This window comes from Equus przewalskii, chromosome 2 (genome assembly GCF_037783145.1).
Source record: "Equus przewalskii isolate Varuska chromosome 2, EquPr2, whole genome shotgun sequence".
Taxonomy (NCBI): domain Eukaryota; kingdom Metazoa; phylum Chordata; class Mammalia; order Perissodactyla; family Equidae; genus Equus; species Equus przewalskii.
Window position 1 is genome coordinate 31,639,700 of NC_091832.1, and position 22,555 is coordinate 31,662,254.

The 22,555-nt window shown below is 40.5% G+C and overlaps 1 protein-coding gene across 2 annotated transcripts in view; it reads right to left on the reverse strand.

The window, feature by feature from the left end:
- The window catches only part of KDM1A (lysine demethylase 1A), a 57,003-nt gene extending 34,448 nt beyond the window's left edge, over positions 1–22,555 (reverse strand). Inside the window, exons 1-3 of one of the 2 annotated variants that reach the window (XM_070598593.1) lie at positions 22,087–22,555; positions 13,102–13,267; positions 189–248 (exon numbers count right to left, since the gene is read on the reverse strand). In XM_070598593.1, the coding sequence (XP_070454694.1) occupies positions 189–248; positions 13,102–13,267; positions 22,087–22,440 (580 nt within the window). In that variant the 5' untranslated portion in view covers positions 22,441–22,555. The remainder of the gene's footprint in view (positions 1–188; positions 249–13,101; positions 13,268–22,086) is intronic. The other variant, XM_070598601.1, reaches the window with a different exon arrangement.

Here is a 22,555-nt window from a genome sequence, read left to right on the forward strand (position 1 = left end):
CTTCAAAAGGTTTTGCTTGCCTTTGTTCTCGCTACACCTCTCTTATCATACTACTCTGTCCTGTGGGCTCAATTTTCCCTGCGCTTCTGGCTAAAATGTGGATACCACAGCCAAAAACACTTGCAAGCATCAATCCCTGACTTGGCGGCTCTTGCTACTAAGTGGCAAGCATCTAATGCCACCCTCACCTGATGCTTGGCCGTCTCCATACCCTCCAGAACTGTCGTCTTGAAGTCCTCCTGCTTGCCCTGTGGAAGGAAAGAGGAGAACTCAGGGACCTTACTCCATAAATTGAGATAATATCTGGACATAAAGGCCTAATAGTTGGCGACTCACGAATTCACCACCAACTAGAAAACCCATATTCAGAGAGCTCCTTCTGGCATCAAGGCCCAGAGAATCACATCATAGGCTTCCAAATTCTGGTCAGGAAATTTCAACTTTACATGCTGATTCTTGTTGAAACGTAGCAGAACAAAGTACACAGTATTTCTAATCCCTAAATCTTTGCTGTCAGTCTTATTTAATAGTCAAGGTTGGATGGGGGGAAAAATGGATTCCAAATGTCTCTCACTACTCACTGCTAGACTAAGAGTGGGTGTGACATCAGCGCTGGGATCTAGAGTGGCAACAATTCAGCGTCTGCTTAATCTCTTTAGCTTTACTTTTCTATCTAAAAAGAATATATAAGACAACAAGCAAAACACATATTTTTAAAGAAAAATTCTCCCCTTGACTTTAAAGCAAGGACTATAACTAAAAGATTCAGTTCCAAAAGAAGTTTCATTTACTATACATACTAGACAGTGCTAGATCTGAATATGCCAGTGCTTCCTCAGTAAACTTTAAAACACCATACGACAACCTGCAGTCACATGCCAAGCACTGTAGATAGACACACACACGGCGGGGGGAGGGCTAGTGCAGGCAAAATCTTGGGGGAGCGTCTATCTCACACTACACAATAAGCTTGCTAAGACATTTTATTCATTGATTAATGTATAGAGCAACTTCAAGTATCAGCTTGAAAGTTCAATCTGAGGAAGTCAAGACAGATCATCTTTCAGACTCTTCCAAAATCTATCACCAAGACAGATGCTACGAACCTCTTAAGCTTCTAGCCACCTCATATACCATGGGAAAACTACAGTGAGATCTCTAGAAGATATGAAGACACGACTGCTCAATGATCTAAAACTGCATAAGCTTCATTAAACAGTTTATTTCAAAAGACTCTCGACTAGAAAGCAGACTGATTATTCCACCATTTGAGTTAAAAGAGAGCAGGAAAGTGAAACTAACACAGCCCCCTTACTGTAAGAATGCTCCCAGGTCTGTGAGACTTAAGATGACATCTCATCTTTCAGTACACGAAAGTGTTTAGATATAAATGATTTTTGACAATATTAGAATTTGTTGCTAGAAGGTATATCCTCTTCTTACAAGGTAGAATAGAATCTCATTCTAAAATTATTTTATTACGCTCTTGTCTAAAGGGACCTTTAGGTTCTAGGTTACGCTTCTCAGACAAGGCACAAAGTATATGACTTGTTGTTTACAGCCTTTGGAAAAGGGCAGAGAATGATGAAGAGATGACTCCAATTATGAAACCCAATCTACAAACTTATCTTGAAAACGCAGGCCTTACCTTTTAATTTTTACTTCTGAAGATTGAATCAAAAATGTTCATTCTTAATAACGTCTAGATTTAATCATAAAAAATCTTTTAGAGTTAAAAAAAATTGTTGTCATTGTTTTGTCTGATTCTAAATAGAACCAAGCTAGATGAGAAGATTGAATTGTATTTAAAAAGGCATGGAGAGGGGCTCAGAACAATGAAATAAATACAGTTGCCAAGCATAACATTTAGGCATTAGGAATAATATAGCTCCTCTCTCAAATTACGTTCCTGGCTTGGCAAAGAATGAAAGCAACAGTCTTTTGTCATAAAGGCATTTCACTACTTCTAAAATGAACAAACAAAAAACACTTGTAAGCTAGCTATTAAGTCTGAATTATTTTATTCTTCCTCTTTCTATCATTTTCCTTCTCCCCCTACATGATACACAATATATGAATTAGCTTATTTTAAACTACAGGTAGCTCTCTTGACTGACTTTTTTCTGTCAATAGTACTTAACAGAAATATGGCTCTCCTACCCATGACTTACGTGCTCAACAGGTTAACAAGGTTGCTCCTGTACAACAAAGTAGGACAGTCTTTTTTGTCTTCTGCTTTTGAAAAAAGGAACTAACAAAACTCTCATAAAGGTACTCTTCTTCGATAAAAATATGCAGGAAATATGGAAAATATTCAGTACCCTGGGAAGACTTTTCAAAGAGCTCCCTGCTAACAGCAGAAAGTCAAGAAAGAAATGAAACTCCAAAGGATCATTTCAGCAGAGAAAGAGGAGAAAACCAAGCAAGGTGATATAAACATTTAAGAAATGATGGAAAACAAAACAGAAAGTGCTTAAGATTAAGTAAAGGAACAATATATTTATCTCTTGACTAGGTGAAGGTTTATACCATGTTTGGAAGTAAAGATGAGGTTGCTATTTTCTCTCTAACCACAATACACTCATGAGTATTCTGAAGATGTCTACGTCTCCAAAGACAGCTGAAAACAGCATCATCTTTATTAGTGGTATTCTAGACCAATTGTTCATCATTTTCTTAAAAACACACAAACAAATGTTTTCAGCTAACTTTCCATCCAGGTTGTGTCTTGATTAGAACACACAAAATGCCATATTCATTTGCTCTTTGGGTCATTCTGGCCTAGGCCCCTGCTTCTGACAGTGGCACAAAGACAGAACAGCAGGCAAGTACGGTTGTTATCTTCCATGAGCTCAAATTCAAAACAGAAAATGAAAATATACAAAAGCAATTTTTTAACATCACCTTGATTTTGGCACCCTGCGCAGGAGACCTCCTTTTGTTTTCATGTGCACCACCACACAAAATCCTCAAGTTTGAAGTAGAGACCCTTAATACAGGTTATTTGTGCATATCTTCTCCAAACTGAAAATACAATCTTTTTGTTTTATCTTATATAGGAGCCTTTCATTTCTCCTCTAATGAACCGTCTGCAGATCTGTGAAATTATTCTTAAGATGACTGCAGTATTTTAGTTACAGTCATACTACTGGATGTTCTCTCATTTTGATTCAAATTCTCGAGAGACCACCCTTCCAACATCTTAAAAGGCGTCTACGGAGACTTTCAAACACTTCTATCAGGCAAGCATGCAGGTGAGAATCTTGGTTTGTTGTTCCCAGGAACATACTGACCAATAGATTCATATTTTGACTATTTAGTTTCCTGGAATCACATTCAAATTGATAACTTTTGCAAATATTGTGAGAAACTCCTAATCTTCTAGGAAATAAGGATTTTTAGACAGAAAATCAACTTATCAAAATTTTACCAAATTTACAGAAAAAAAGTCACCATCAAGCTACTGATTTCAATTAAACTCAACAAACTGGCAGAGGAAACAAACACCTCAAAAGCTAAAATCATCTTTGAACCAGAAACGTCCACTATATTAACACACTAGTTGAATTTCTTATTTAATAATCTCACTAACTAAATGTTTTCTGAATACCCATCCAAAAACTGCCAAGCACCAATACAAAAGTAGAATAGGGCGAGTCCCTATTTTCAAAGGGCTTATAGTCTAACTGGGGAAAAATGAAAAGTATACAGAAAGATTTTTTTTTTTTTTTTTTTTTAGGAAACAGCAAGCTAACAGCGACTTGGGGAAATAGGGAAGCTTTTCTGAGCAAATCCAGAGAGATCAGGTAGATGGGAGGCAGTGAAACCACCAGCATGGTCCAGAACATTTACAAAAGCAAGGAGAAAAGCACAGCCACGGCAAGTGCAGAAAAACCACAGAGAACCCTGCTTAATGAAGGAGATGATCTCCAAGAGCAGTGGGAGATAAAGCAGGACAGACAAAATGGGCGACCTTCAGCGTCAAGACCTAAACCGACCTTAAGAGTAATGAGAAGGAAGTGAATGATCTCCAGCAGGAAAGCAGTAAAACAAGCGACACTTTATTTAAACTAATCTGGTCACTTTGGACCAGATGGATTAGAGGGAAAAGGTAACGTAGACCAAGGAGATCCAATCAAAAGGCTACTGAAATAATTTAGACATGTAGTGAAATCCACTAGAATAAAAAGGTGACAGTGAAAATGGGTAAGGTGTAACAAATCAAAGAGGCCGTGCACAGAAAGATACGTGACTTTACAACATGCTTGATAAAAGGGATGAGAGACTTTCAAGATGATTCCAAGTTGTTTTTTTTAAGTTCAGAAAGAGTGGTAATGCAACGGACAAAATGGGAAATTTGGGAGGCAGGGTAGTAAAATTAAATGGAAATACTCTAAAGATGGTTGGAAATTAAAGACTAGAACTCACAAGTAAGAATGAGGCTAAAAGACTTTTTAAAATAGCATGGAGGTAAGACGCTCAGAGTTTGAAGCAGTTGTACATGTATGATTAATATCATAAGGAAAGTCACAGTTTCAAAGAGGAACTGATCATCATAAATGACTGGGAAAAGTTAAAAAAAAAATTGAGAAAGGTAGTGAGTTATTGGTGATCATCATCACCTTGTGCTGCCCCCATCCTCTCTACTGAGAGTAGCTTTAAAAACACCTTCAAGCCTACCAGTGGATGCAGCTCTTTCCTGCTAACTTTTGACTATGATTCTTGACAGAAGAATACATGATCTATAGCAGTTCGAAGAAATGTAAAGGAAAGTAAATTAGGCTCACAGAGGTAGACTAAATTAGTCTGAAGGAAAAGCCTCAGGGGTTCCTTTGGAGCACATTAGAGGCATTTTAACACAGCTAACACTGAGCAATACTCTCCAACAAAATTATCCAAAATGAAATCTATGGGTTCCAAGTGGAGCAGCAATTCCAGGGTTACACTGTCATTTAAAATACTAAAATAAAACAGATAGCCTTACTAAGGTCTAGAAAGCAAGAAAATGGTGCTGCTTGGGGTAGGAGCCTGCCTGGAATTTCCCAGTGTAGCACTGGAAGGGCAGCAGCACTGCTGAATGGCGCCTGAAGGCTTGCGGCTGGGGCAGAAGCGAGCAGCTCAGCAGAAGGGATCCTATACCACAGAAAGTAAAAATCCTAAAAGTTAGGGAGGAAAGCAAAGTTTTCAGAAGCCAATGGGAAGAACAGACTTTTTCACATGCTGTTTCCCTCCACGTTCCATAGTAGGGATTTTCCTTACTTATTTTGTTGCAAAGTCTTGGTTTGTAGCTCACTTTTCAAAATGTTCCAAAGAACATTCAGATGCTATATTACATTGCTCAAGTACTTAACGTGTGTCTGAGTAAACAACAAAGTTTATTTTCTAGTTATTCACCTGTTTTTAAAAAGGCCCAAACTGAACTTTATTCTGGACCTGCTATTAAAAGAACCACTATAACATCTCACAACTGATAACTTTGAGTAAATTTCCCCACGAGAGAATCCTTTTCCTTCTCCTGCTCAAGCAACAGTCTCTCAGAACTCTATCTACATCTTCCTGGACCATGATTAGAGACTTCTTCCATCTTAAATGGGATTTGAGTCTGCCCTGCGATGAAGAAAACAAAATTTCCTGGGCATTAATTAACCATATGTGCTCTTCTAATCTTCAAATCGAAGATGCAAAAAACAAAAACACAACCATATCCTCATATGTTTAAAATTTCTGTGATCAGTAAATATGGCAAAATGTTAACATTTGTTATATCTCAATACGTCGATAATGGATTTCGATTATGTTATTCTCTGAGGAGAGAAAATCTATATTAGAAGTACCAAGATTTGCCACTCCTCCTATGATTTAACATATAAAAGCTTAAAGAATGACCTATTTTTTAAGTGACACGGTATTAAAAATGGGCTACTACCAACCTTTTCCAGTTTAAAAGTGATGGAGTATACATGTATGTCGACCTAGTCCACAACCTAAGCTGATATTTTCTGAAAAAAACATCAATTCACCTTATTCCTAGTTCAACTCTGTGTTTAATAAACACAAGATGTCTGCACACAAAGCTGGAGTTCTCATTCTCTCATTCGATCTTCATATCAAGCCCCACTTTGCAGAGGAGAAAAGCTCCACAGACAAAGCATCCTGTCCTGCTATTACACCATGAGCAGACCAAATGAAGGACGGTGGCAAAGACAAATCAGGGAAACTATAAAAATAAAGTTGCTATTACTATTACAAATTACTATTGTCTTAGTAAAAAATAAAACAAAATAATCAATGAAATGAAATCATTAAGAAAAGCAGCTCAATTTCTCAAAGACCAACTCAACTGGTAGCATCTGATCCAAGCACTCTTATAAGCCACAAGCAGTGAACAGTCAAAAATCAAGGATCTCAGACTGCTTCCTAAAAGTCCAATTTCATTCCTTCATGTCTATGTAAAATTTCCAAAATCCAATTTTGGGAAAAACATTTAAAAACGACTTCTGAGTTCTTCCCATATATTGAATACACTTTTTTGGTATTGTTTCTTCACTGTAGCAAATTATTAATATCTGTAACCCTAAACTGAGTCTGTGAATTCTTTGCGGGAGGACCCAGTTTTCAGCTTTGAACCCTCAGAATCCAGCACCATGCCCACAACAAAGCGCTGGAGTTTTACAATCAATGTGTATAGAATAAAGTCAATAAGGAACTGTCACATTTGGGGGAAATCTTATTTTGTGTACAAATGTCTGTTTTATTTTAAAAAGAATTTTCCCTTCCACACTACCAATATCCTACCTTTTTTTATTCTTCCAGTAAACCAAGAAGGATTTGGGAAGACTTACTTCCCTCCCACTCTTTCTGCCTCCAAGTCTCCAAATTTTTATAATCAAATGTAATATTTAAGAGTATTTTGCTTTCTATTACACATTTATGTATATATTTGTGTCTCATACTAGGCTATAAATTATCTGAGAGTGGGGACCGTGTACTGTACAGTAATATGTACCTTGGTCCATTTTTAGTTAACTCTCAAAAATATAAAAATTTTGTTGAATTGATCTGGATTACCCTTTCAGCCTGTGACCTTTTTTCCCCAGCCCTCCAGTAAGTTATTCTGGAGCACAGTTCCAAATCAGAATACTGAAACAATGCTACACCAAAAAAAAAAAAAAAAAGGCAAGGAAATTAATCCTAGGTTTGTTTCTAAATGTAGGCATCATACTTCACATAATGAGAACTCAAATGGTTTCAGGCACTTATTTGACACTAGCAGGCCAAAAGGGTAACATAAACAACTCTGTCAAGAATGAATTTCCCAGCAACTTCGAGTAAATCTACAAAAGAGGGTCTCCTGCTGGGTATAGGAGTGCAACAGAATTCTATGATCTTTCCTGTGTGAAAGAATTCTATAATCTGAGTCAATCCTCACCAAACCTTAAAGCAACTCCTGCTCTCTGACTGCACTTGTAGGCACAGAGAGAGAAATCAGAGAGAAAAGCCTGAGATAAGCCATTTGAGAATAGTTACAGCATAAGAAACAAAATTATTCACCTGGACTCTGGCCATAACTATCTATGCTGCCAAACCCAGCCCTTTTGCTACAGCAATCAGTACGACCACCTCACAGGGAAGATCAAGGCACCTTATAAACAAAGAACTATGAAAACACTATACAAATATCAGGACCACTATTTCTTTCTTTCTTTCTTTCTTTTGCTGAGGAAAGCTGGCCTTGAGCTAACATCTGCTGTCAATCCTCCTCTTTTTGCTGAGGGAGACTGGCCCTGAGCTAACATGTGTGCTCATCTTCCTCTACTTTATATGTGGGATGTCCCTGCCACAGCATGGCTCAACATGCGGTGCATAGGTCCGCACCCAGGATCCGAACCAGCGAACTCCCGAGGCGCCGAAGCAGAACGTGCAAACTTGACCAGTGCACCACCAGGCCGGCCCCTAATTCTTTCTTTTAAAGTAAGGAAATCCATCTTCAACTCTTCTCTGCTCAAATTCTATTATACCAAGTTCTAAATGATAGTCCAAAAGATTCTGTCTTTTAGATTTTTTCCTATATTGAATAAGCACTTCATTAAATGTTTGGTCATCAATCTTTTGTCATATGGGTATTTTCATTATAATAGTATTTGTGATCAAATTTCATTGAATTTAAAGCTAAATTCTTCTACTCATACACATATATTTTGTATATTTTCTATAATTCAGTTTTTTAATAATTGAGGTTGCATCTCCTTTTATGTGATTTTTTAAAAATACTTTCAACCTATAGTATGACTACTACATAAACAGGGCCCCCAATTATTAAAACCACACACAATTTTTTTGTCATACCACTTCCTCACATCAATGATTTTTGTAATTTAACAGCCTATATCTCTTTCAAACACACACCACACACACATCCAAAATTACCATGCACAATAGGGAAGACAGCAGGCATTTTCCTTTGTTCACATTCTTATAAGAATTCTTATAAGAATATAAACAGGCAGATAAAGAGATTCTTCCCACAGTCATTCAACAGAATAGATCATAATACAGAGCTGTCACTGATCAGCTAACCATATCTAATAACTATATCTAACAAAATTGATTTGAAGAGCTAACCAATGGTTTAACAGATGCCTTTGAGCTTAATTACAGAGTATTAGCACATCACTGAGCCTGGAAAAAATGGTATACATACAGATACATGCATATGTATTTACACACACACATATACATTTATTTATTTAAACATACTTTTGATGTCTCCATTGGGAAATCCATTAACTTGAAGAAATCTTGAGAAAGGTATCTTAATAGCCCATTTCAAACTTCATTTTATTTTAGGATAAGTTTACATAAAAGTCTTAGGCTATACAACACTAAGTTACTCCTAACACAAATGAAATATATCTTCCCAAACTAGAGTTCCTAAACAGTTATCCAACACAAAATTTAAAACCAGGAACTACTAGTAAGATTTTTATGGAAAATTTCAACTGCTAAAAGGCAGTGGAGGCAAAAAAATTGTGTTTTTGTATGAAAATAAAAAAGCAAAGTGCTTAGCAAATCAGTTAATATAGGAAAATCTCTCTGAGGAATAATCTAAGGTACGTGAGGTAACAGCTGAGCCAAGAAAGGAAAGATGCCTTTTCCCCCAGCAGAAGGACACTTTAACAGAGGGGCAATTATTGTAAACCAGCCAAGTCCAACCGAGATTTTACTGTATTTTGCAGGCGCTCCACTATCGTGGGACTCGACTAATAACCAAACATTCAATTACAGAGACAACCTGTTCAGGTTCAGTCGTCATGACCTAAAGAACACTTTCGCCTTGATAAAAAACGTACTAGGAAACCAAAGAAAACCATCATTTGTTAAAACGAATATATTCAAAGCGTATAGTAAATATAAAAAGACGGAAATGCTTAAGAAAACAAATTAGCTAGATTTTAAATAAAAGCAGCAATACTTAGTATGAAAAAAACATTATTTACCCACGTGACTACCACAGGATTACATGTCACACTGTTATCATCAAAAACTGACAAATCTAAAAACAATGTTTAAGCCAGAACAGAGAACTTCTTCCCAATAAATTCAAACCAAAAAACCCCCCCAAAACTCTTACTCCCATAAAAATTCAACTTTGTTTTGAGAACATTTTTCCATTCACCAAAATCCACTAAACTCGATTACCAACAGCCTGTCCCCTCTCCCATCCCCGTCTCCTCATCCCTCTAGCTCACCCTCACACAGCACAGCAGATTGATTTCTCCAAAACATGTATTTTGGTACGTCCCTCACTCAAAAAGTCTCAGTGCTACCCATGACCACACCCTCCCAGTGCTCAAAGGACATCGAGTTCCAATTCCTTAGCCTGGTAACCAAGGCTCCCACCTTCCTTTCTGGCCTCCTCCCAGAACTCTCCCAGAGGAATCTTCGCCAGTCAAATCGTTTGACCCACTGACTTCAGAAGACCCTGTGCTTTCATAATTAACAAAAATATTTTACTCTTCTTAAGGTTTACACTGCCGAAAGCAAAGCAAAATTTTCTAACAAATTTAAAAGTTGGTAAGAACCAAATGTATTCAAATATATTTTAAGATATATATTTTAAGTTAATTTCTTATAGAAATATATTTTAAGTTAATTTCTTGTTATTAACTGAAATGATTGAGATGAAGAAAAGATGTGGTAAAGAACCAGACCCACATCTTCTCTCAGCATTTTAAGATATCCACATGGCGATGCTTCCATTCAATTTTTAAGTGAAAACTCAAGTCTAAGAACTGGTTCTGGGGCCAGCCCAGTGGCATAGCTGTGAAGCACACACATTCCACTTTGCCGGCCCAGGGTTTGGGATCCCGGGTGTGGACATGGCACCGCTCGGCAAGCCATGCTGTGGAAGGCGTCTCACATATAAAGTAGAGGAAGACAGGCACGGATGTTACCTCAGGGCCAGTCTTCCTCAGCAAAAAAGAGGAGGATTAGCAGCAGATGTTAGCTCAGGGCTAATCTTTCTCAAAAAAAAAAACAACAAAGAACTGGTTTTAAGACAAGAGATTTGGAAACTCTGGACAGTTTCTAAACATGTGAACTCACCTGATAATATTTTATGATTCACCATCAGGGCCCAACCTATTTCTAAATTACATAGGCCGATAAATTGCCACTACTTTTCTGGGAAAAGTACTTCCCTAACTCGCCCTGGAATTTTTTAAAATTTTAAGTTGCTTTAAAAGAAAAATAACTTTATTTTCATAAGTACAAATAATATATTGGAAAGTTTTGGCTGTTATCAACACATCTCTGAGCATTGAATATATCCTAAACTTAAGAAACAAAACTTTAACTTTCTCCAAAAATACTAAGATAACACTTAAATTAAACCACTGGATTAAAATTAACTAGAACGTAACAGTATAAAGACATTCCCCCAAATCCTAGGGCCCTTTGCTAAGATATGTACATTTTGTGCTAACAGTGCCTGACATTCACAGAAAAAGAAAAACTAAAAACCTCTTCATGAGAAAGAAAACAAACTAAGATTTGGTTTAAAATTTTCAGAGGACAGGGAGCTGACCCCATGGCCGAGTGGTTAAGTTCGCACGCTCCGCTTTGGCGGCCCAGGTTCAGATCCTGGGTTCAGACACGGCACCGCTCATCAGGCCACGCTGAGGAGGTGTCCCACATAGCACAACCAGAAGGACCTACAACTAGAATACACAACTGTGTACTTGGGGGGCCTAGGGGAGAAGAAGAAAAATAAAAAGATTGGCAACAGATGTTAGCTCAGACGCCAATCTTTAAAAAAATTAATTAATTAAATAAAATTTTCAGAGGACAAAGAAAGTGTGTATCAGCTCGGTACCTATCTATGGTAAATCAGTTATTTACTGGAAACACTGACAACCACACAAAAAAGAGGCAGAGGCAGCATGTGAGATACGAGATCATCTACTGAATAACACCTGGAGCTCCTGAACTAAGACAGGAGCAGCCTCTTGAGCTACGACAACTATCAAAAGGATTATTCCCACGCATCTCATTAGCTAGTCTACAGCAAAGGCAGAAGAAGAGAAAGGCACAGAGAAGATACACAGAAGAGTCAAGGGAAGAGCTGGAGGTGAGGACAGAAAGAAGGAAAGAGACCAAACGTAAAAGACTACAAACAGGAGGCAAAACCCAACACCAACAGAGAGATGTCGCTGACGCACAGAGAAGCCACACTGGCCTCAAGGACATCAGTCCCAAAGGTGATACACTACTACCAACACGGAGTCGTCCAAGAAGTCATTTTAAGAAAGTTTTAGGAAAATCGTTCTTAGAAAGCCCAATTCTTGAGATGAATTGAATCTGGAATCTAATCTACCTTTTCCAAATGTTCTCAAACTGTAGTCTTTTATTAGACTTTATTACAATTACTGTAAATTACAAATTTTTATTTTTGAGAGTTTTAGCCAGATGTTTCATAAGTTCCAAATCTAAGTTTAAATTAACACCTGACTTGAAATCCTCTCAAGTGATACATCAGTAATAATCCTTTTTTCAAAAATAAAATTAACTTCTGTTGATTTTTATAATATCACACAAGAGAAAAAACCTTTAAAAAAAGGCTAAAACAAAAGATAAAACTTCTCAAATGAAATATGCACCTATGATAGTCACGCAAGATACAGCAAACGGGGTTTGAAACAAGCATTTTGTTTTTAAAAGGCGCATGACTAAAAGAGTTGGTAAGGTGAATAGGCCTGAAGCAATTGGAAATATAAAAAGCATTTTAAGGAGACGAACCTGGCAAAAACTCAAAGCCAAGAAGAGTTAGTAAAATACCATTAAGGACAGAAGATATGAAAAATTAACTAAGATTCTACTTTTGTTTGGTCTCTCCAAAACAGAAGGGCATCCCTGATTCGTCAGGTAAACACAGCAGGACTCGGGCAGGGGGGTGTTAAGGAGAATTCTTTAAAGATGCTTGAAGCTCTGAAACCAAGACTACAGACTGCAATAATCCTTCCACGTCATAAGAAAGACTGTGTGAGCTTAGAGTCTCTTCACAGCCTTTTCTTGTACCATTCCTTTGATCAGAGGGTTCAACAACTAAACAAGAGGCACCTAGGCCTTTCCTCTTTGACCTCAGAATGTATTTGTTCACCAGGAAAAGACCCTTCTCAAAACTGACCCCACACTGTGAAGGTTTTACCAGAAAGTACCTAACCATGTGGTAAATGCAAAATTTAGCCAGAATAATTTCTGAACCATTCTATCTCTAAATTCTGAATCAAAGTTACCACTGAGACGTTTGGTTCTTTGGATTTGTCTTTTTGTGTGTTTTCTCTAATTGTTTATTTTCTCCAACTTTCCGACTGCCTTATGCTGCTACCATCCTTTCACTCCCATTCTTTACTCTCCTCCCATATATGTACAGACACACACAAAGACTATCAGTGCCACTATGCATGTATGTTTGTATATGTGTGTGTGTGTACATATGCCTACATACACACACTAAGACACACATGGCCAGTATCAGAATATAAACCAGATAAAGACATAATAGGAATAAATCCAGAACTGTGATTGGTTACTACAACTCACCAGATGGTTCTTCAGGCTCACTTTCATTTTCTTCCTCAGGTGGGGCTTGAGGGGGTGGTGGGGGAAGCTTCTTTTCCTTCTCTGCTTTAGCATTTCTCTCTTCTTCGGAATAATATTCATCTTCTGAGAGGTTCGCCAAGCTTTCATCCATCTCTCTGTACTCTACCTATATGGAGATTATACCAGGGAAAGCTAAATACAGTGAACATCGAAAATCAAGGGCTCAATTTGGAACCACCAGTGAATGTGAATTGCTTTTTAACTTCAAATTTTAAGGGAAATAAGCAAAAAACACGGAACAAGCTAGTTTATAATAATAATTAAAAACAAAATCTCTCATGAAACAATCTTGTGTCAGTTCAGATTTAGCCCAATCTGTAACTTTTACATGATAGTACTGACATTCAGATCAATGATTCTGAGGCTCTCTATAACTTCTAAATTCTTTTAAAAATGTGTGTGTGTACATGTATGTGTATGTGTGTATATATAGGTATGTGTGCATACATCTTGTCCACATACCGGAAGTTTCAATAGAAGACTAAAATAATCCTCAGTTGGGCAAAAAGACAGTTAACTAGAATAACAAGTCTGTCCAGTGCCAAGCCTGTACTTCTAATCACTACTCCATGGGAAAACAGCAAAGGAATTCCAGAAACCAAACAGGGAGACGGTGGGGACAGGGAATAAAAGCTGCGAATGGCAAAAGTCAAACTGAAGTTATGAAAAGGTACACTTGCTTATACAATGACCGGTGATCTAAGAGAGCTGAATGATGAGAGCAAAGAAGCCTTACTACAACATATTAAGGAGTAAGTGACGTGGAAAGGGAGGCTACGAGACTTAAAATTAATTCACTCTAGTTATGAAAGGAGAGAGCCAGGTGATAAGTACAAAGAGGAAGCAGTCTTAGCGAATGCTTCACGGGGAGGTGGGGGGGCAAGCAACTTAAGATATGGAAGATTACTGTGGGCCGGTTTGCCAAACGTGTAATATGGTATTACAAATAGTCATCAAGCTTGGAACACTGTCAAATTGTTAATGTGACTCCCACCCTACTAAAGATTCAAGGAAGCCACAGAAACAACTCTCCGATTATTTCAGATTCAATGAAAAGATAAAATGAAAGAAATAAAAACAATTTATTAGATGTGGGGAGAGAGCAAAGACAACATGGCTTCCACGTAAACCTGATTTACTAGATTTCTGAAATGAGTAGTCCTGTGGATTACAATGAATGTAATCTACTGTAACTTTTGAAATATCTTTGAAATAGCTCCAGATTGCTAGTTGCTTTTATATTTGTCTTTTTCTACTTCTTTTTTTTTAAACGACATGACCACAGGATTTGGGGGACAGGGAATGAGTGGCCAGGGGAGGTAAGAGTTTTACTGCAAACATGGATTCGCTTAGAAAATGGAAATGGGCCAGCCCGGTGGCATCGTGGTTAAGTCTGTGCACTCTGCTTCAGCAGCGCACAGTTCGCAGGTTCAGATCCCTGGCGCAGACCTAGCACTGCTCATCAAGCCACACTGTGGCAGCAGCCCGCAAAAACAGAGGAAGATAGGCACAGACGTGAGCTCAGCAACAACATTCCTCAAGCGAAAAGAGGAAGACTGGCAACAGTCAGGGCCAATCTTCCTCACACCAAAAAAAAAAAAGTAGAGGGGGCCACCCCGTGGCCGAGTGGTTAAGTTCAAGCACTCTGCTTTGGCGGCCCAGGGTCTCACCGGTTTGGATCCTGGGTGCGAACATGGCACCACTCTTCAGGCCATGTTGAGGTGGCGTCCCACACAGCACAACTAGAAGGACCTACAACTAGAATATCTAACTATGTGCTGGGGGGCTTTGGGGAGAAGAAGAAAGGGGGAAAAAAAAGAAGGATTGGCAACAGATGTTAGCTCAGGTGCCAATCTTAAAAAAAGAAAATGGAAACAAAAATTAAGGATAAATGGAACAGTTCTGACCCATGCTCTAAGAATCTCATTTAACATGTGAATAATTATATTCATCTATGAAATACTGAACACTGAGTATATGGGACACTGGAGAAAATGATTATGAATGAAGCTCCCTGCCCACAGTAAACTGAAACATCAGCTGCAAACAAAAGATCAGGTGACCATCTCATAGAGAGACTTCACAAGAAAATCTCCAGAAATGTACATACTAAACCTCACCCTACTTGCCTGAGATAGACTGTAGGAATAGACCTCAGGACAGCTGGTAAAAAAGCAGCTAGGAGGGAAAAATTTTCAAAGAGGGAGAAGGGTCAGAAAATGTAACATATGTTTATAGTATGCAGTTGCTTTTCTTTTTACCCCTCAGCAGTGCGTGACACCTTCCTACCCCAAAGATTCAGCACTTTAATCCCCTGCTCATCAACCTTATCCTTTCAATCAATAATGACTTAACAAGTGTCTACTATGGAACTGGGCAATGTGCAAATTCTGAGACCAGCGAAAACAGTAAGACCCTTTCTACTGCAGCAGTTCAGCTTTTCCCAAAGGATGTTCCATAAGACACTGTGCTCTCTGGAGGAAAAAGGAATCCAAGATCAAATCTGGGAAACACCACATTCTTTACAGGCCCCCTCTAGGAGAGTCACAATGCACATTAGAGGTCCTGAGGAAGTCTGGCAGCAAAAACAATCTTTTTAACATTGTTTAATCCAATGTTTTGATGAAGTAATAACTACTAACAAGGAATACACTTGGAAAAGGCTGGTCCTGAGTGTTTTTAGTTTTCAGGAAAAAAAAAAATTAGAAAAATACCTAGAGGTAGGAATAAGAATATCTAAAGCTAATATTTAAAAACAACAACAAAAAAATTGTGTTCCACAGAACCCTAGGATTCTTTGGGATTTCATTTATTAATTTTTAAATGTATTTTTAAAAGGAATAAATACACATGCGTATGCGTTAAATCAAACCATAATCCTTTAGAGACGACCAACACATGAACTTGTACTGTTTGGGTAACTCAATTTTGGGTAAACCTAAGAATGAAAGTTATTCTGCCATCTCTGCTCAAGTGAGAGAGTGTCCTGAGATGACAAGGCAAGCTAAAAGACAAAAACAAACAAAAAAAAAAACCCCAACCTTTTGCATTGCTTATCAATCAGTACTGGATCTTCACAATATTTCATAAACAAAATACAGAAATAAAAGAGGATTCTGAGGCTGAAACAATACCACAACTATTTTGCTTAATCTCCATTCTCAAATTTGGCTCTATCAAAATAATCTCATTTTCTCAAAGACTGAGAACTAAAATAAATGTTATAAATTTAAGCTTCTTAATATGAAACAGGCAAGTATTTTATTTGGGGATTTTGCATAAAGTTTTATTTTGTAAAAAAGTTCCTCCGCTTAAGAAAAAAGTTAAAAAAACATCTAAAAGAATCATACAAAGTCTAAAAAGTAAAAACTATTCCCCGAAGAAAAGGAACAGATACTTCGAACACAGAGGATTAGGAATCTCTCATTCCTCGGTAAAATCCTCAAAGACTTCAGAGGCTCTACAACCACTTACAATCAAGGACAAGAGATGTACCAACAGGCAGAGCTGAGTCAGCAGGGTCATCACTCTTCCCTTTACAGAGGCTCTCAAACTTACATCTCTAGCTTCTCCCTTCTCTCCCACACCCTTGCTACAATGATTCATTCTCTTCCCAAAAACCTTAAAGCTCCAGTCTTTTTTGTTTTAATCTTTCTTCCTTTTAATTCACCTAGGGCACAAATGCCAGATTCATTTTCTAAATACGTATTTTCAGATAGCTTAACTGATGAATGCAAATCTTTCAAACTAGCATACAAACTCTCTGGCTTTAACTACGCAAATTTACCTCTAATCATTTTCTAACACGCTAGTCAAAAAATCCTCAATGCGGGGCTGGCCCCGTGGCCGAGTGGTTAAGTTCGCGCTCTCCGCTGCAGGCGGCCCAGTGTTTCGTCGGTTCGAATCCTGGGCGCGGACATGGCACTGCTCGTCAGACCACGCTGAGGCAGCGTCCCACATGCCACAACTAGAGGAACCCACAACGAAAAATACACAACTATGTACCGGGGGGCTTTGGGGAGAAAAAGGAAAAAATAAAATCTTTAAAAAAAAAAAAAAAAAAATCCTCAATGCGGGGCCGGTCCGTGGAGTGGTTAAGTTCACGCACTCCACTTGGGTTTCGCCGGTTCGAGTCCTGGGCGCGGACATGGCACCGCTCGTCAGGCCACGCTGAGGCGGCGTCCCACATGCCACAACTAGAAGGACCCACAATTAAAATACAGAACTATGTACCAGGGGCTTTGGGAGAAAAAGGAAAAACAAAATCTTTAAAAAAAGCAAGCAAAAACAACAACAACAACAACAAAACTCCTCACTGCTGCTGTTCTCCCCATCCCTCAACTCGCCAGAAGCTACTCCCCGCTTTCTCCGGTAATCCACTGCCGAAAAGTCAAGGCCCACCTCCTCCACAAATTATTCCCTGACGATTCCAAATCCATAAACCTATCTTTCCTTTCTCTGAATTCTCAGTGCACTCACGGTCTGCACTTCATAGTCTTGTGCAGCGCTGTCTCAGAATTTTCTGTGATAATGGAAATGTTCGGCATCTGTGCTTCCAACAAGGTAGCCCTAGCTACATGTGGCTATTTAAGTTTAAATTAAACTTAAAAATTCCGTTTGCTATGGGGCCAGCCCCGTGGCCGAGTGGTTAACTTTGCGCGCTCTGCTTCGGCGGCCCAGGGTTTTGCCGGTTCGGATCCTATGCACGGACATGGCACCACTCATCAAGCCACGCTGAGGGGGCATCCCACATGCCACAACTAGAAGGACCCACAGCTGAAATATATAACTATGTACCGGGGGGCTTTGGGGAGAAAAAGGAAATAAATAAAATCTTTAAAAAAAAAAAAATTCAGTTTCCTCAGTCATACTAGCCACACAGTAAGTGCTCTAAAGCCTTATGTGGCTAGCGGCTACCACACTGGACAGCACAGACGTAGTGTTCGGCTCTCTGCAACCTAGATACAGCTTTACAACCCGAACACTACTGATCCCTCCAATTTATCATGCTCCTAGAAAAACCTCACTTCCAATTAAATTCACTTGCTCACTGTGCTCAATGTTCACTTGTCCACTCTGGACTCCCTGTTGCTTCTCAAACCACTTTGTATTATAGTCCAAGCATTTTTCATTTCCTTTTCTCCACCGGTAGTACTTAATTACTGGGCACCTACTTACTATATGCCAGACACTGCAATAAGCATTTTGTTTACATTATATCTAAACCTAATAACCTTACAAGGTAGGGTTTATTTTCCTGAGGAAAACGAATCACAGGAAGAATAACTCCAAAAGTCCATCGTTTTCCAGAAAACTTTTCTAAATTCTACCCTTTTTCAAGGCCCAGCTCAAAGCTGCCATTCCTGAAGCTGTGTGGCATTCCTAAAGTCCCAACCCAATTTATCAATTTCACACCTTAAGTATTCTGCCATGTTAGCACACAGAGAGGTGAATTTATTCTGAATCCAATGAAACTTAAGCTTCAGGGACCCTCAAGTGCATTGACTCCCAATACCCTGAACCTAATTTTGATTACATAAGTAATCAGACACACACACACACACACACACAATTTTTTTTTTAAAGATTGGCACTTGAGCTAACATCTGTTGCCAATCTTTTTTTCCTCCTTCTTCTCCCCAAAGCCCTCCAGTACACAGATGCATGTCCTAGTTGTGAGTGCCTCTGGTTGTGCTATATGGGACGCCGCCTCAGCATGGCCTGACGAGCGGTGCCATGTCCCCGCCCAACATCCGAACTGGCAAAACCTGGGGCCGCCGAAGCGGAGCGTGTAAACTTAACCACTCGGCCACGGGGCCAGTCCCCACATACAATTTTTTAAAAAGGAGTCCCAAAACTGAATAAGCTCCCAGGCCATAAAATATAGATATATCCCCTGTATACACCTCAGAACTTCCTAAAGCAAGGCCTGTCTATGCTGGACTCAGCTTGCTTTTTACTCCCTTGAGGTCTGTTTCCTCTGGCTCTTAAGACCGGCCATGAATAGGTCAGTTTCTCTAGTTCCTTACTTTCCAGTTGCTGCCCAAAATAAACATATAACCCATTTCTCTTTTGAGAGTTTCAGAGCTAATCTCAATGGAAAAACAGGATAACAGGAATTAAAATAAACAGGAGAATTACAAAGACAGAAATCTTATAGCATACCCCAAATTGATCAACAGATTCAACACAATCCCAACCAGAATCTCAGCTACCTTTTTTGCAGAAACTGATAAACTGATCCTAAAATTCACATGGAAATGCAAGGGACACCAAATAGCCAAAACAATCTTGAAAAAGAACAAAGTTGGAGAGCTCACACTTTCTGATTTCAAAACTTAACTGCAAAGCAACAGTAATCCGGTCAGTGTGGTACATAAGGACAGAAGTATATGTCAATGGGATAGAACCAAGAGTTCAAAAATAAACCCTTACATTTATGGTCAATCAACAGGGAACCAACCATTCAAAGTGGAAGAGAAGAGTTTTCAACAAATTGTGCTGGGACAGGTGGATATCAACACGCAAAAGAATGAAGCTGACCCCCTACCTCATACCATATGCAAAAATTAACTCCAAAATGATCATAGACCTGAACCTATAAAACTCTTAGTAGAAAACACAGGAGTAAATCTCCATGACACTGGCTTAGGCAGTGGTTTCTTAGATATAATACCAGAAGCGAAACAGACAAAAGAAAAAAACCACATAAACTGGACATCAAAATTTAAAACTTCTGTAATCACATATATAAAGAACTCTACTCAATAATAAAAAAGACAACCCAATTTAAAAATGAGCCCAGGATTTGAACAGACATTTCACCAAAGATATACGAATGGTAAATAAGCACAAGAAAAGATGCTCAACATCATTAGGGTAATACACATCAAAGCCACAATGATACCACTTCACATCCACTAGGATGGCTATAATAAAAAGACAGACATTATCAAGTGTCGATAAGGACAGGGAGAAATTGGAATCCTCATACACTGCTGGTGGGAATGTAAAATGGTGTTGCTGCTGTGGGAAACTGGCAGTTCCTCAAAAAGTTAAACACAGAGATACCATACGACCCAACAATTCCACTCCCAGGTATATATCCAAGAGAAATGAAAGCATATGTTCACACAAAAAACTGTACACAAATATTCACAGCAGCTTTCTTCATAATAGCCAAAAAGTAGAAACAACCCACATGTCCATCAAATGATGCATGGATAAACAAAATGCGGTATATCCATAGAATGGGATATCATTTGGCCATAGTTATCAAGTAGTAAATGGAAGTACTACAACATGGAGGAACCTTGAAAACATGCTAAAGCCAGACACAAAGGCCACATAGTATATGATCCCATTTATATAAAATGTCCAGAATAGGCAGATCCAGAGACACAAAGTAAATTAGTGGCTGCCAGTGGCTGGGGGTAACGGGGAATGCGGAGTGACTGCCAAGTCTTTTGGGAGTGATGAAAAATGCCCTAAAATTAACTGTGGTGCTGGTTGCCACAACTATGTGAATATGCTAAAAACCACTGAATTGTACACTAAAAAATGATAAATTTTATAGTACGTGAATTATCTTTATAAACCTGTTTTTACAAACTATCACATGGCTTCTGGCCACATCTTCTATTGAAACAGTAAAATAAAAACCCTCCTGGGCTTCTGCCCTCTATTTCATTTCCGAGGGTAGGGGAATCACCAATCTCTGCTCTAACCCATGCTTCCGTAAAAGGCCCCCAAACCTTTCCTCCTTTTACTCAGCACAGCGTATTGATTCTCGGAGAGAAATCTCTCAAGTGGGCAGCTCAATCTGAAGGTGCTCAGTCTGGGTAATGCTCATCTCAAGAAGCTCCTCATACACACTGACTCGGCATCCCCACTTAAAAACTATATATAGGTAGAAAACTCATTCTATCCATAAATTACACAAACTGCACGATTTAAAATACTTATTTAAAAATCACATGTATATATATTTCCAGTTTTTTCAACTGGACCATGAAATCTCCAGAAAAGGCCCAAGTCTAAGGTCTGTGCCCTCGTGCTGCCCTGGCGCCCCGCACTGTTGGTGTCCCATGTGGTCCTTTGTTTCACAGGCTGGTGCCACCTATCCCAGCCTAACTGTAGGGCTTACATTCCAGTTCCACCACTTACCTAGCTGTGTGACTTTGGGGAAGCTGCTTAAACTGTGTGCCTCAGTTTACTCACCCCTAAAATGGGGCTAACAACAGCTGCCCGTCCGTGTTTAGCAAAAATAAGACGTTGGTGACACTGTGAACACGGCATTTGGCGCCCAGAGACGCGAGGCAGCTACTGTCTGCACACACTGTTCTGTGATAAATCCTCTCCTCGCCTTATATTTGCACCTTGACTAATGAATACGAGCCCTCTTAATCGGCTTCCTCACCTGTAAAAACCTACGCCCAAAGATCGCTGGGGAAAAGGGCAGAACTCCTAGTACACAGCAAGGGCGCAAGATAAAACGTCCCTTCCTTTCCGGTGTCCTCGGCTAAGGCCGCGTCTTGAGCATCACCCCGCAGCCCCGAGGTGCTCCCAGCGGAAACGCGTCCAGACACAGCTGGGGCGGCACAAGGGCTGTCTCCGACAACGCCAGCCGTGACTCCACGTCGGGGAGCCATCTTTCCCAGACAAGACGACGAAGAGGGGCACAGGGCGAGAGGAATAACACGCCCCGCCCATCCGTCCCCCTGCCCAGGGCGGCCCGGGCCCCGCACAAAGGCTGCGGGGACCGCAGGCGGAGAGCCCCCCCTACCCCAACCCCGCCCCCAGCCAGCCAATGGGAGGTCCGGGTGGGCGGGGGACCACGAGCGGGGTCCCGGGGGCCGGCCGGGCTGGACAACCCGGGGAAGCGGGGCCCCGGGGCTGCGGTTGGAGGGCGGGGGTCGGGCTCACCTTCGCCCGCTTGCGCCGGCTGGTGCGCCGCCCCTCCGGAGTCTCCGCGATGCCCGTTTCCATGGGGGTCGCAGATCCAGGCACCACGGTAGGCCCGGCTTGCGGCCCGGCGGATCCCGGCGGCTCGGCCAGGCCCCCAGGCGGCGAGGCCCGCGGAGGCTCCTTCTTGCGGGGCGTGCGCTCCCCGGCCGCCCCCGGCCCGCCCTCGGCAGGGCCCGACAGGCCCGCGGGCGGCGCGGCCACCTCCGAGCCGTTCTCCGCGCCGCCCGCGGCCCCGGAGCCGGCCTCCGCCCCGGCCGCCGCCGCCGCCGCTGCCGCCGCCGCCGCCGCCGCCGCCTTCTTCCCAGACAACATCTCGGGCCGCCTGGCCGCCGACGGCCGCAGGGGCCGCTCGGTCCGTCGGTCCGTGGGGCCGGGGCCGCGTCGCCTCGCCTCACGCAGTCCGCGCGCCGCCAACCGCCGCCGCGCA